The sequence below is a fragment of the Epinephelus fuscoguttatus genome, linkage group LG21, assembly GCF_011397635.1.
Source record: "Epinephelus fuscoguttatus linkage group LG21, E.fuscoguttatus.final_Chr_v1".
NCBI lineage: Eukaryota > Metazoa > Chordata > Actinopteri > Perciformes > Serranidae > Epinephelus > Epinephelus fuscoguttatus.
In genome coordinates this window covers 28,736,192-28,750,532 of record NC_064772.1, presented here as the reverse complement: position 1 = coordinate 28,750,532, position 14,341 = coordinate 28,736,192, and the positions used below count along the sequence as shown (strand labels likewise).

Genomic DNA, 14,341 nt, shown 5'->3' with positions numbered 1-14,341 from the left:
CCGAAATAACTTCAAACAGACTTCATAATAACTTATAAAACTTTTGCTCTTTATTTTTTAATTGTCTACTTCCTGTTTTGACATTTTTTGTCGATATGCGCATGCGCAGTATTTCCGCTCTGCTGTCAGTCTGCTGGAGACGTGAACCATCTTGTCCGCATATGATCTTTGTCAGGATCAACAGCTGGGTGGAACTCCGACAAAAAGTTGCCTCAATGACATTTTCCATAGGGATGGCAGTTTGACTGAGAGACAAGCTAGCCGTTGTATTAACTGTGTGTGTTTTACCCCGCGGTGCCATGGATTTTAACGTGAAACGGTTAGCTGCAGACGCCGGTACTTTCCTGAGCCGAGCGGTACAAGTAAGTTTCACCGTCTAGTTCATGGAAGTTGATGCTAACCAACGTTAGCTGCTAGCTAACAGTCAGTTAGCGTTAGCTCGTATGCTAAACAGCTAACGCCTCTTATTGTGTTGCTAAGTGGCCTGTTATCATGAGAGAGAAAACTGTATCCTGTAAAGTCAGCTACACTTTAGAGTGCACTTTGAAAAGTAAAGCTACTTCTTAATATTAGAGCCGACACTTAACTCAATGTAATCAAATTAAAGCAGGCCTCGGAAAGCATTAAATAGAGCTAACAACATTAGCTTTACAGATAACGTTTACTTTGTCCAGCTTGGCACCTTCCGTTAAACCTGCCTCAGCCACTCACTCTTACTACTTCAGTGTTTCACTTTCCAGGGGACAGTTTGTGTGCACACTTTAACACGATATTTTGTCTTTCAGTTCACAGAGGAGAAACTTGGCCAGGCTGAGAAGACAGAGTTGGATGCTCATCTGGAGAACCTCTTGGTCAGAGCTGAGAACACCAAGCAATGGACGGAGAGGATTATGAAGCAGACAGAAGTCTTACTACAGCCCAACCCAAGTAAGACCACTCAGGAGTCTGTGATGGACTGTCACACACAATGCACACACACACTGGACCCCCTTTTAGACCAATGTAGGGGGTTACCCACAGGTGCTTTACCTGTGAACCCAGCAACTATTCAGTCATGATAATCCGAGTAATATCTGTCGTGAAAGTTTATATCTGATGTAGATGTGTCGACAAATCATATAGGAATGTTTGCCAGTAAGAAAGCCAGGGGTTACACAAAAAATCCTGAGCATCTCTGAGATGTTGTCTGACATACATCAGTAGGTAGGGTGCCTGTGAAGTCTGTAAGCTCAGCTGTGCATCCTCCTCACTTCACACCATGATGCACAACCACAGCAGAGGCACAACAAACACAGACAGACCAGCTGCTGCTCACAGTCTTGTGTAACGGTCCCGCACACTGTAAACTGGATTTGTTCTACTTTTTCTATGTATCCATACAACATACCAAGCACACACGTGCCGACCGTGACTGTCAGTGTCCATCCGCGTGATGTGGTAACATTTTCTTCACGGTTGTCATGAAAGCTTCTATTTTAGTTAATAGACGTAAGGCAGGCTGTCCCAGAGTCACTGCCTATGTTTGGCTCCCCTGCTGTAGTCTTATGACTTTGTAATTAAGTTTTCTCATGGCGATCTGCAGATGTCCGGCTAGAAGAATTCGTGTACGAGAAACTGGAGAAGAAAGCCCCTACGCGAATGAACAACCATGAGCTGCTGGGCCAGTCCATGATTGAATCAGGGAATGAGTTTGGCCCTGGCACTGCCTATGGTGAGTGATACACTGAGCTGCCTGACATACTGGGATTTACTTGAACATTACCCCCTGCTGTGTCCTGGTTAAAGTTGTCTGTGGCTCATACCAGTGTTATATGTGACTTCTTGCTGCCTCTTTCAACTACAGCACACTGTACACATCCACAGGCCTTTATGTCCCCTGAAGACGGAAGTATTAAGGCCTTTGTTGAGACTGTGGTGCCACATTGTACAGCCTCCTGTCCAGTGTTGAGTTGTGAGTGAAACGGTGTTTGTGCTGCTGACCATTACAGGAAACGCTCTGATAAAATGTGGGGAGACGGAGAAGCAGATTGGCGGAGCAGAGCGGGAGTTAATCCAAAGTGCTGCCATCAACTTCCTGACACCTTTCAGAAATTTTCTAGAGGGTGACTTCAAAACCATCCTGGTGAGTTGGACTGCGGGAGACTGGTCTGGATTCACTTTCACTTTTCACTGAACTTTGCACTTTTATCTTGAACTGACTCTCAGCACTAGTGGCCGTAGAGTATACACAGGAAAGTGGCTTTCCCTTTCTGTTTTACAACCAAGTTGAGATGTCACACACACTTAAATAAAAACAGACTGTGATCAAAATAAAAAACAAAGACAGATTTTTTCCCCCCTGTTTTAGATAAACAGCTGCACAACATGGAAATGAAAAAATGATATAAAATAAATAGCAGGGCTGTACGTTAACTTTTTGTACACAGCACTGGAGCTACAGAGGTTTAAAGGTTTGCAGTACAGGACACTAAACAATAACATGGCTATAAAGGTATCAAGTAGGTCTAAATCCATTGTAGGAACAATTACGAATCTTTGTGGATGGAGTTAAAAAGTTGTTTTCCCTCTGTTGGCCTTTTAAAATGAATCTAGTGCTGGAAAATGATATAAATCTTTTTATGTATTTAGGCTATTAATCTTATTTATGCACAGAGCATCAACAGAGAGGCTGAGGGAGGGAAGGAGCGAGACACTATATGAAACATCTGTGTTGTCGCCTGCATCCAGGCGCTGTCTTCATGTCACACATTAGACTACAACTACCAAGAAGAACGGCGACGCGCTGTATCGCACGTGTTACTTTAATAATCTCGCCGACTGATTTAGCGTAGCATGTGCAACATACAGACCGATGTCACACTGTAGACTAATGAACAGAGATTAAACAGAGGAGCAGCTCTGTGTCTCTGAGTGTTGATGGAGAACTAGTGAGTGAGTGAGTGAGTGAGTGAGTGAGTGGTGCGGAGCTGTGTGGAGAGCGTGAGAGAGGAGAAATGAACACTGGTGTTTGTTATGTAACGCAACTTGACCCTATCTCTTATATCTTGCCTGAAAATACATAGTTGTTATAACCCCTAGATGTGGCATCTATTTGAATTAAAACACAGAAACTGGCCCAAACATTACTATGATAGGATTTCCTTCCACATGTGATCGACTTGTAAGTTGAGCTCAGCAATATGATGCTGACCATGGGGATGAGGTCATTACAGTCGTCACTGTTTGTTTTCTTTGATCAGGTTTCAGTGTTTCCTCTAGGATTTTTTTCAGCAGCGGGGGTGGCGGGGGGAGGGGGTGAGAGACATCCCTTGGCTGAATACCAAGTACCAAATACGGAATGCTGTTTTTTAGTTTTTCATTAGTTTTTGCAAGGCGAGGCAAGGCAAGGCAATTTTATTTATATAGCACCATTCATAACGCAAGGCAATTCAGTGTGCTTTACAAGGGAAATACGTTAAGATAAAACATTAAAGGAACAATAGATCATTAAAAACAAAAGCTAAAAGCAAGAAAAACAGTGCAGAAAATGCATTTAAAAAGCAAACATAAAGCAAAAGCAACAGCAGACAAATATAAAAACAATAGCTACAGATTATCCTAACAATAAGTTACATATGTAGTTCACTGGTAAGCTGCAGTAAATAGTAATGTTTTAAGCCCTGATTTAAATGAGTTGACAGTTTCAGCCGACCTCAGATATTCTGGAAGTTTGTTCCACAGGCGGGGAGCATAGAAACTAAAGGCTGCTTCACCTTGTTTGGTTTTGATCCTGGGAACACTGAGTAAACCTGTTCCAGATGATCTGAGGGGTCTGGATGCTTCATAACGTACAAGAATATCAGAGATGTATTTAGGCCCGAGACCATTTAGTGCTTTATAGACAAGTAACAAGATTTTAAAATCTATCCTTTGATACACAGGAAGCCAGTGCAGTGACTTAAGCACTGGTGTAATATGCTCCACTCTCTTGGTGATGGTGAGGACTCTGGCAGCAGCGTTCTGGACAAGCTGTAGTTGTCTGATTTGCAGATGAACCCCCTCCAGATTAGTGTTGTCACGGTACCAAAATTGGATCCCACGGTACGATACCAGTGAAAGTATCACGGTTCTGAGTAGTATCAGGATACCACAGCGAAAATGAGGCAGATGTGCCTTTTGTCATTTATAAAAAGATAAATCACTTTTCTATAATACATCAATGATATTTCAATGGAATAAATTACTTATTGACTTATTCATACTTCAAAAACAGCATCAATAAGTGATTAACATAGGGGGGATCAAAATAAAATAAATAAATGAAATAAAAATCAACCAGCCACCCTCCTCCCCTGACAAGTAAAGAACAGTCCCTAAAGTGTGGTGAGGTTTGTGGGCCGTTATCTGCCACAGAGAAATGTGAACGGCTCATTTCTCCTCTGATACGCCACATACTGTGTGCCGCCATGGCTCGGCTGTTCAGGTACTTTTGGGCAGTCATGACAACAAGTTATTCTTCTGTTCTGTTGGGTTTGATTGAATGTTGAAAATGGGTTGTTCAAAAGAAAAAATGTTTTAGGAGAACTGGGAAAACCTGTGATCTAGAAAGTCAAGATTATCCTGATCCCAGCAGGAAGGTGGATCCAGGGTGGAGATCAATAACAAAATGTAATAAAAACCTAAACAGGAATAGGCTGAAGTCCCAGGCTGATTTTTTGCCTTTCCTATATTAACCACAGGAAAACCCAGAAAATCAACAATACCAAAGAAAGGTCGATCATTTTACATTTTAAGGCTTCAGATTTGATGAGTCCTTGGGCTCTGGCATTCATGTGGATGCTTCTTGACACACTCCACCCACCCAAACACCGTTGCAGACTGAGTAAACCCCCCTCATGACAACAGCACTTGTCGATGGCAGTGGCCCCCCAGCAGCACAAAAACTGCTCAGGAATGACACAAGGAACAGGAATCTGATCAAACATTTGTGGGACCGTCTCGTACCCCAGAGGTACCCCTGATCCACAATGGATCCTCTTTGGACCGGACTTCTCTCTGACCTGTTAAGGCATGGACACAGGATCTCTGGAGGGTGTCCTTTGGTGCCTGGCACCAGGGTGTTAGCTTCAGATGTTTGGACTCCTGTAAGTTGGAGGTGGGGTGCCAGCACATCCCACAAATGTTTGATCAGTTTGGGATTTGGGGAATCTGGAGGCCAGGTTACCGCCTTAAGGTCTTTGTCACGTCCTGAGCAGTCTTTGTGGCAGGGTGTTGTGTACTGTCCTGCTGGGGGGCCACTGTCACTGAGCAGTGCGTATTGTGTATTCGTAAATGCAGCCCACTAATCTCATCTGCAAGAAAACAGTGACGGTAAGTAGCACACAATCCTATAAATTCAGTTTTTTGAGAGTTTGCTTGTGTTTTGTCCGCAGAAAGAACGGAAGCTGCTGCAGGTCAAACGCTTGGATCTGGATGCAGCCAAAACCCGGCTAAAGAAAGCCAGGATGACTGATGCCAGAGCTGCGGTAAGCACACACAAACACACACACACACACCCATATCTGTCAGTGCAACACTTTCATGTATTTAGGTCATTATAATGCTGATTAATAAACAGCGATATTGAATTCTGCTTCTCTAAAATCATGAGCCAGTCGTCTTTAAGAGGAAGAGGAGCTGTCTGGGCGTATCCTACCATCCGTCTGTCTGAAGTCACACAAGTCATGACTGCCACACCAAGTTACACAACATGAAGCCAAACATTTTATCTGTTGTGACTTGCATACAGTCACATGAACAGTTATGGGAAGTTTAGACTTCCTTTTTTTTCAGGACAGTTTTCTTGCGATGGTGACTCCTTCTTCTTCTTCTGACATCTGGGCTGAATTCTCTTTTAATTTGTCGAACCGTGGCTCCACACTTACAGTTATTGTCAGGGGGCACTGGGGTCCTTGAATTAAAAGATGTAGGGGCGCAGAGGAAAACTCAGCCACAAAGATTAGAACTAGAACTTGATAATGATTGTGCCTCTCTCAAGATGCTCACTGTATGTTGTAAAATGAACATTTACATAGCAGCATATGATATTAAATGTTGATTTAATATGCATAATATTGCAGTAGCCTTCTGACTTTGGCACACTGTATTCTCCAAAAGATACAAATACTCCAAATACCTAAGGCTGTTATGCAGAACTAAAGGTTGATCTGCATCATTTTATTGATGTGAAATGATTTAAATCTTTACCGGGAGTAGGTGTGGGAGATGTGGCCAAAATATTCTGCCATTGTATATTTGATTTTATATCACAGTAATTGTTCTGTAAATTCTGTTAAGAAATCATTTAAAATAATCATACCGTACTTCATCACATTGAAATATTTCCTTCTTTTATTTGGAACTTCCATACAAACAAATAAAAAACAACTGCCCACATGAGACAACACCTCTCCTACATGTCTGGCCAAATCATGTTATCTTTGAGGCAGCTTTTTTTTTCAAGATCATGTGAGAATCCAGATTTGCTTCATAGACTGCATTGAATAGCACCCGTAGTACAAAGAGTATATCCAAATCTCTACCAGTGGACACATTTCAGTCGCACAAAGTATACTCTCGTAGTGCCCAACCCTAACTGGGAGATTCTGTTTCCTGAAATTCGAGGTGACGCGATCAGCTGTTTTAGAGAGAAAGCTCCTCAGTGTGTTGGAGTTTTAGCTAAAAAAAACTTTTAGATTGTACAGAGGTGTTATAGAGTGATACCTCAAACAATCTTGGGCTGAGGACAGACAGTACACATTTTGGTCTGTCATAAAGTTAGTCAGGGAATTAAGGTTAGCTCCTGACAGCTGTTATGGCCTGCCTTTTTACATTTAACTGGCCAAACTGACAATCAGTGCCAGCTATAAATGAGAATGGGCTGCCAATGTTTTGTATGCTGAGCTTTGCTAATAAGAGCAAATGCTTGTACTGTAGAGCCCTGTGTACATGAAGTGTCTTTGGATTTGAGCCAGGTGGTGTATCAGTCATCACCCAGTTGACCCTATAGAGCAGTGGCTCTCAAATGGTTTGCCACCGTGAGGTCAGTCCAGGTGTGCTGTGGGATTTTGTGATAACCACACATTATTACTGCAGTATTCAGTTGGGCCTATACAGAAAGTTCTGAATTCATTTTTAATTGACTGTATCAGTATGTCGTGTGCAACTCTAGCTAAAAATTGTAATTTGATTTAATTTGATTAAAAAAACCTTCACAGGGAACCTGTTCGTTGCTGTTTGCGCAGGGGAATTTCAAGTATGTGACATATCAGACGCCCTGATTGGCAGCCAGTGTGAGGGATGATAATGTTTAAAAAGAGAAAGCTGCGAGTGGGACAATGGATTGATTTATTGTACAAAGCATCAGAGAGGACAAACTACCATCGAAGGACAAGAGTCAGTAGACAGCATCACGAAAGCTACCTGTCTTATTTTTTCTTATTTTTATTGTCTTACGTTGTGATGAGAGTGATAACACACGTTAAAGACGCTACAGATATAAATACAGGTGTGCCTTGAGATTCCAGCTTGCCCTTTGGTGTGCCTTGGACACATAAAGTTTGGAAACCACTGCTATAGATCATGATTATTAGGATCAGTATTAAAGGGATAGTGCACCCAAAAATGAAAATTCAGCCATTATCTACTCACCCTCATGCCGAGGAAGGCCCTGGTGAAGTGTTAGAGTCCTCACATCCCTTGTGGAGATCAGCGGGGGGAGCGGCTAGCACACCTAATGGCTGACGGCGCCCCAGACTAACGTCCAAGAACACAAAATTGAATCCACAAAGTATCTCTATACTGCTCATCCGTAGTGATCCAAGTGTGCTGCAGCCCCGACATAAAAAGTTGTTTCGAAAAACGTCATATGAACTCTGTTTTTAGCCTGAGTACTGATGTCCAGATTCTCACATGCAGGCATCGCCAATTCCCAGTCTGAGCAGCAAAGACTTCCCTCATCCGTTGGCGTTGCTTTGCATTTGAAACAACTACACCACCAGGTTTCCAGTGCTCAACTCCGGTATTCTGCAGCTGGCTGAGGGTTAGGCTCATGAGCTGCGGCGGCTGCTTCGTCCAGTAGCCTGAGTTCCATGTCTGTATACTCGGGCTCAAAGAAATACGGCTCAACAAAGAAATGCTGTTCTTAGCCTCACTGTAGCCTGTAGCTCTGACTGCTTCTCTGTGCTCTGCGTTCACGTGTGTGCACTTGCGCAAGACCAGCGAAAGCATGAACTTTGCTCACCCATGTTTACATCACGTGACACGTGCACCGCAGGGAGAGACAACGTAACCACAGTAGCTAAAAGATAATTTGCACTACGATCTTTTAGCAAAGGACAGCCCAACATGTCTGAAGACTTTGAAATTGAGGAGGAACAGCATTTCTTTGTTGAGCCGTTTTTCTTTGAGCCCGAGTACACGGACGGAACTCAGGCTACTGGGCACGCAGCCGCGCAGCTCATGAGCCTAACCTCAGCCAGCCGCAGAATACCGGAGTCGAGCACTGGAAACCTGGTGGTGTAGTTGTTTCAAATGCAAAGCAATGCCAACGGATGAGGAAAGTCTTTGCTGCTCAGACTGGGAATTGGTGATGCCTGCACTTGAGAATCTGGACATCAGTACTGAGGAGACTGCTGCTCTTCAGAGACCGTGCATCACCGATCACCCTGAGCGCGCACACGTGAGCGCGGAGCACAGAGAAGCAGTCAGAGCTACAGGCTACAGTGAGGCTAAGAACAGAGTTTATATGACGTTTTTCGAAACAACATTTTATGTCGTGGCTGCAGCACACTTGGATCACTGCGGATGAGCATGTTGGAGATAATTTGTGGATTCAATTTTGTGTTCTTGGACGTTAGTCTGGGGCGTCGTCTACCATTAGGTGTGCTAGCCGCTCCCCCCGCCAATCTCCGCAAGGGATGTGAGGACACTAACACTTCACCAGGGCCTCCGTCGGCATATGGGTGAGTAGATAATGGCTGAATTTTCATTTTTGGGTGCACTATCCCTTTAAGTTTGTTACCATGTTGGAGCTTGAGGCTTTTAAACATCACATATATACAGTTGAGATATTTTATGTATGTGCTGATCAAGGCTGTTCTAGTGTTGGAATGTCGTGGTGCAGTTTTGTAGTGAAAAATCAGCGTAGAGCTGACCTGCACATTGTCATCTGCATACAAACCCTACATTTCATTCTAACTGGCACTTTAACAATCTGTTGTTGCTCAAAGTTGCAGCTTGTCTCTCCAGGCGAGAGTGTCTCCCACTTAACAATGTCTCAACATGATATCTCTAATGGCCTCAGTGTTTATCAACTGAGCCAAGACTCAAGAGTGGAGCACGATGGATGTGCCAGTTAGAAAGTAGACGAGACAGATACTGAACTAAGCTGCTGATATTCTAAAACTACTAGAAACAATATCACTAATGAGTGCGGTGTGATGTCAGAGCCTTGGATGGACATTACAACACTGGGCAGTGTCCCAGTGAAGCTATTTGGCTGCAGTCTTCAGAGCATTCAGAGTAAATGAGTGGCTTTAGAGCACATTTTTCCACCAATGCTTCAAGAAACAATCTGAGACTCAGTGAGCTTCATCTCAATCACTCTGTAAGGAACTATTGTTTTAGTCCTACGTTATCCCTGTGGTTAGCAACGGGGTTGTCTAATAGTGTGTTTAATCTACACAAACAAACATGTGTCCTGTCAACAGTATCTGTGTTTTCTCATGAAGAGGAGAGTAACCATAAAAACAGGAGGTGTAAACAGTGGTTAACCCCAGCACCAGGTCTCCTTTAATCTCTGTTGGCAGATGGTGCTCTGCTACACGGAGACGATGTCACACAGATCACAGAGCGCCCGAGGTGGTTGGGGTGTGTGAAAGCTCAGGGATGAGAAACATTTCTGCGCTACCTTCTACAGAGTGTGGTTTCGTTAAAGCATGCCCATTTCTCGCCCTCACACACATACACAGAGTGTAAGGATGTGTTGCGTTGGCTGCGGCCGTGCAGCAGCTGTAGCTCTAACTACTGTGTCACTGTTTTCACAAACGCAAAGCAGCAGATGTGAGCAGAGGAAGTGACAGAGGTGAGTGGAATGTTGGAGCCATCTTTGAATTGAACACACACACACACACACACACACACACACACACACACACACACACAGAGCAAAACCCCCTGGTAGCAGTGTCAACAGCTGCTGTCTATCCCTCTCCCCATCTCCTCCATGACACACACTGTCGTACCTCACGGAAAACCTTGAATCCTTTAAACGAGTCCTTAAAGATCCAAACACAAACGTGCTCTCTGTGGCTCTGATGTGAGCTGCGGAGAGTTCAGGACAGTGAGGCCATTGTCCCCGTCCATCTCAGCTCCGGACCATATGTTTATTGCACTTTTTTAGCGAGTCTCAACAAGCCATTGTTCAGCAGGTCTCATATTGAATCCTTTGGCTCAGTATGAGGAAAGGGAAACATTTCCCTCAGGACAGAAACATCACGTGCAGTTGTGTCCTTTCCCCCTGTCTCTCCCTGATGTGCGTCTGACTTCCCTCCTCATGTCATTTCACAAGAACATGTACAGATACTGGCATCAGTTTGTTAGTCTGAGACATGTTCATCCACTCTCATTCTTAAACCATACGTGCTTTATGTCCTTTGGTATTTAAGGCGTCATCATTTCTCCCTCTCGTGTGTGTGTGTGTATGGTGGTGTTATTGTGTAAATATCAAGTCATTGTTTTGGGTCTTCATCCTCAGGCAGAGCAGGAGCTGAGGATGACCCAGAGTGAGTTTGACCGGCAGGCAGAGATCACCCGACTGCTGCTGGAGGGCGTCAGCAGCACCCATGTATGTAGCCCGGCTCAGTCTGCCGCACCCTCCAGGTTCACACATGGTTGTTTAAGGCCTTCACTCTCTCAAGCTTCCACTTTAATCATCACATAACCATTAATTAAATAATATAAAGGGGTATCATCGTAGTGCTGCTGGGTTTTTTTTGGTGCTGTTTATCAAATTGTGTGGATTTAAAATTGAGTTTAACAGGTGCAAAGTTTCACTACAAACAACTTTGACTTGCAGTTTTATTCTCTCACTCTTCAGGCACACCACCTACGCTGCTTGAACGACTTTGTCGAGGCCCAGACTACTTACTACGCACAGTGTTACCAGTACATGGTGGATCTGCAGAAGCAGCTGGGCAGGTGAAACACCACTGTTACCTTTTATTCCTTGTGTCCTGAACAGCTCCACACACCTCACTCACTTCTTAACTCTGCTATCACACTGCAGTATCTGGCATTTTTCTCCAGGCAGGTCACAAAACAAGTCATGTGACACACCAGCTCCACTGGAGCAGCTGGGGAGATGAGGGATAAGAGCAGCACTCATCTCAGTTTTCTCAGAACCTGTGTTAGTCATTTCTGAAGTAACAGTGTTTATATTCTCTCTTGCTTTCTGATTCTGCCAGTTTCTCTATGAATGGGTAAATAACCGTCTTGGTTTGAGAGTGTTGATGTTGAATAATCTTCTCCTCCTTTTGTGTGATAAAATCAAACTGTTCTGTTAATGTAGGGCGGTGTAAACTTTTTACCTTTCAGTAAGGCGAACAAATTAAACCCAATCAGCAGGGAGGTCACAGAGAAGCTTTATCTATTCTAACAGAGAGAAATAAACAGTTGGACTGGTGAATAATATTCTGTATCAGTGAGGAACACCCATCTCCCCCTCCTCCACCAGTTTCCCCTCGTCCTTCTCCAACAACAACCAGTCGTCAGTGTCGGGCGGGGCCAGCATCTCGGTGCCCACCATCCCGGTGTCGGCCTCCCTGCCCAGCGTGTCCGCGGGCCGCAACAGCTCAACAGCATCGGGCGGCTTCAATGAACTGCGGAGCTCCAACGGCAGCCGCAAAGCCCGCGTGCTTTACGACTACGATGCCGCCAGCAGCAGCGAGCTGTCCCTGCTGGCTGATGAGGTGAGACTGAAACAATAATTGCGTCATTATTATTTTGCTTTTTCTAACCTAACATCTTACTAAAAAAAGGAGCCTAGTCTGACACTGTACAGTAGCGGAACATTAGCCACGCCCTTTCCTGGAAAGGCACTGTCTATTACAAGCATGTGGTTGACTAACAGTGGGCCAGCATTACCTCATTCGTTGTAATACTCACATTCAACTTTTTCCACTCTGCTTTTGCTTTTGGGAGCCAACTGTGGCCTGAGCAGGATGTAACCAAGCGTTTCATAAATGTGGAAAACGGTCTGTAAACTTGCTTCATTATGGACATAGACTTTATTACATCACACAGTAACGTCTGCGTGTACATTGTGCTGTGCAGGTGATCACAGTCAGCAGCGTCCCAGGCATGGATTCAGACTGGCTGATGGGCGAGCGCGGCACCCAGAAGGGCAAAGTGCCAATCACTTACCTGGAGCTGCTTAACTGAGAGCCTCCTCCTCTTCCTCCACTTCCTCCTCCTCCTCTGTAACCAGCTGTGATCTCATATTTATATTGTGTTGCAGGGTCAGGCCTCACTTTCTCTTCCATTCACTTGTAGAAAGAGTTGTGTTTCTATGAAAAGGAGTCTCGGTTTTAGTGACTCGAGCTGGAATGAAAACATTTTGAGTGAAGCTGAAGGAAATGGACCCCGATCCCTGACGTGTTCGTATGCAACTGCAGTACATTTCTAAAAAACAAAAACAAAAAAAACCCTGCTTCTATGCCTTTTGTGTTTGATGCCATGCAATCTGCAATATGTGCCAGAACATCTCCCAAACGTTATATTGTTCTTTGTTTACAGTATATATCTCAGATGGTGACCTGAATGCTTTTAATACGTTTTCTCAAGTAGCGAAACAGCAGACACATTTTTTAAAAATACAAAAATGCACAATTGCACAATTGTTTAAAGTGCAGACTGATGCTGATTATATTAAGTCTTATTTTATAACTGGTAATCTGGTTGCCTAAAATACCTTCTTTTTTTTAACATTATCGAAAGTATTGCACGTCAGCTTTATTCACCTGGACAGCGAGTTAAACGATTCGTTCCAGTGCGTTTGATCGATGCAGACGCAGAATTAGAGAAGTTGTAACCTGCTGATAACCAGACAGTTACAACACCTACATGCCAGTCATCATTAAGTGCCTGTCACAGTTTATCAGCCTTATAAAACCAATTGCCTTTCTCGCAGCTACACCAGCAGTATTGAGACAACTCAGTGTCTTCTCTCAGTGTTGAACCTGACTTTTATTTAAGTTATTGACAATTGGAAACCGGAATTTTGAATTTTTGATATGTTTATCATCTCAAGTCTCGGTCGACTTGTTGACTTTGAAGAAAATGCCTTAAAGTAAAACCCTTTACTTTTTTTTAACATTACTAACGAAAGTTTCCCCCAAACCTGCATTTCAATTCTGCATTTGAAAAGAAAATCTTGTTACATCCTGGGAGATTTAAGTATATTATTTCATGGCTGCTTTTTGTTTTGTGTGTAACTGACAAGATAGCATCAACTGTAAAATAAATATACAATATGATACATTAAAATAAGGAAAATATCACCTCTCTGTTTTTGGGATTTTATTTATATATGTGAGTGCACATTTTCAGAAGTTGAGCAAATAGTTGCCTTGCTGTTGAGTTCATGTGATTCATGGTGAAACCACTAGAGGGCAGGACAGCAACATGATCAGTCTGCTGTGTGGTCTATGTTATGTGACTGGCTGCACTGTTGGTACAAGTGAGGAAATGTTTTGGCCGTGTCATTTGGTAGAATCATGTGAGACTGAGACACTTTACCGAATTAGAGAAACTGAGCTCTTCACCTGAAACACCCATCCAATGCTTCCCCAAAGTAAATAGAAAGCTGTTGTTCCATTTTTCATACATTGTCTCATTTAAAAGGGAATACCAATGTTTTTTCCCCAGCAGTCAAAATCACTGTAAGTGTGTCTGTCATTAGGTTATATAAGTTTTAACACAGTGAAACACATTTTCTTTAATCTTCACCTGAATATTACCTTGAACAGTGATGCAGCAGATGATTAAAACTGGGACGTATTAGCTGGAAAACACAATGAGACCATAGCATGAAGCCTCACACTGTCCAAATTAAAAAAGTAAAGTAGTAAATTTGTAAATGAAAATGTTATACATGTGTATCTAAGGTTTTGTGTTGATGCCTTACTTCAATAAAAGAAGCATTAGCACAGTGTAAATCCTGCATTGAAAACCTGACTTAAGTATAAGTACATAAGTATAAAAATAGTAGTAGCTCAAGCCATAATAATACATTATAATTTATAAATTGATCATTATTTTGTAT

The 14,341-nt window shown here is 43.2% G+C and overlaps 1 protein-coding gene across 1 annotated transcript; it reads left to right on the top strand.

Annotated features, from left to right (window-relative positions):
- Nucleotides 1–145: 145 nt before the first annotated feature.
- sh3glb1a (SH3-domain GRB2-like endophilin B1a) lies at nucleotides 146–13,577 on the top strand. Its single transcript, XM_049565286.1, has 9 exons — nucleotides 146–362; nucleotides 786–927; nucleotides 1,583–1,711; nucleotides 1,989–2,122; nucleotides 5,412–5,504; nucleotides 10,775–10,864; nucleotides 11,117–11,217; nucleotides 11,753–11,987; nucleotides 12,352–13,577. The coding sequence occupies exons 1-9, from the start codon at nucleotides 300–302 to the stop codon at nucleotides 12,457–12,459; spliced, it is 1,095 nt and encodes a 364-aa protein (XP_049421243.1). The 5' UTR covers nucleotides 146–299; the 3' UTR covers nucleotides 12,460–13,577.
- Nucleotides 13,578–14,341: the final 764 nt, after the last annotated feature.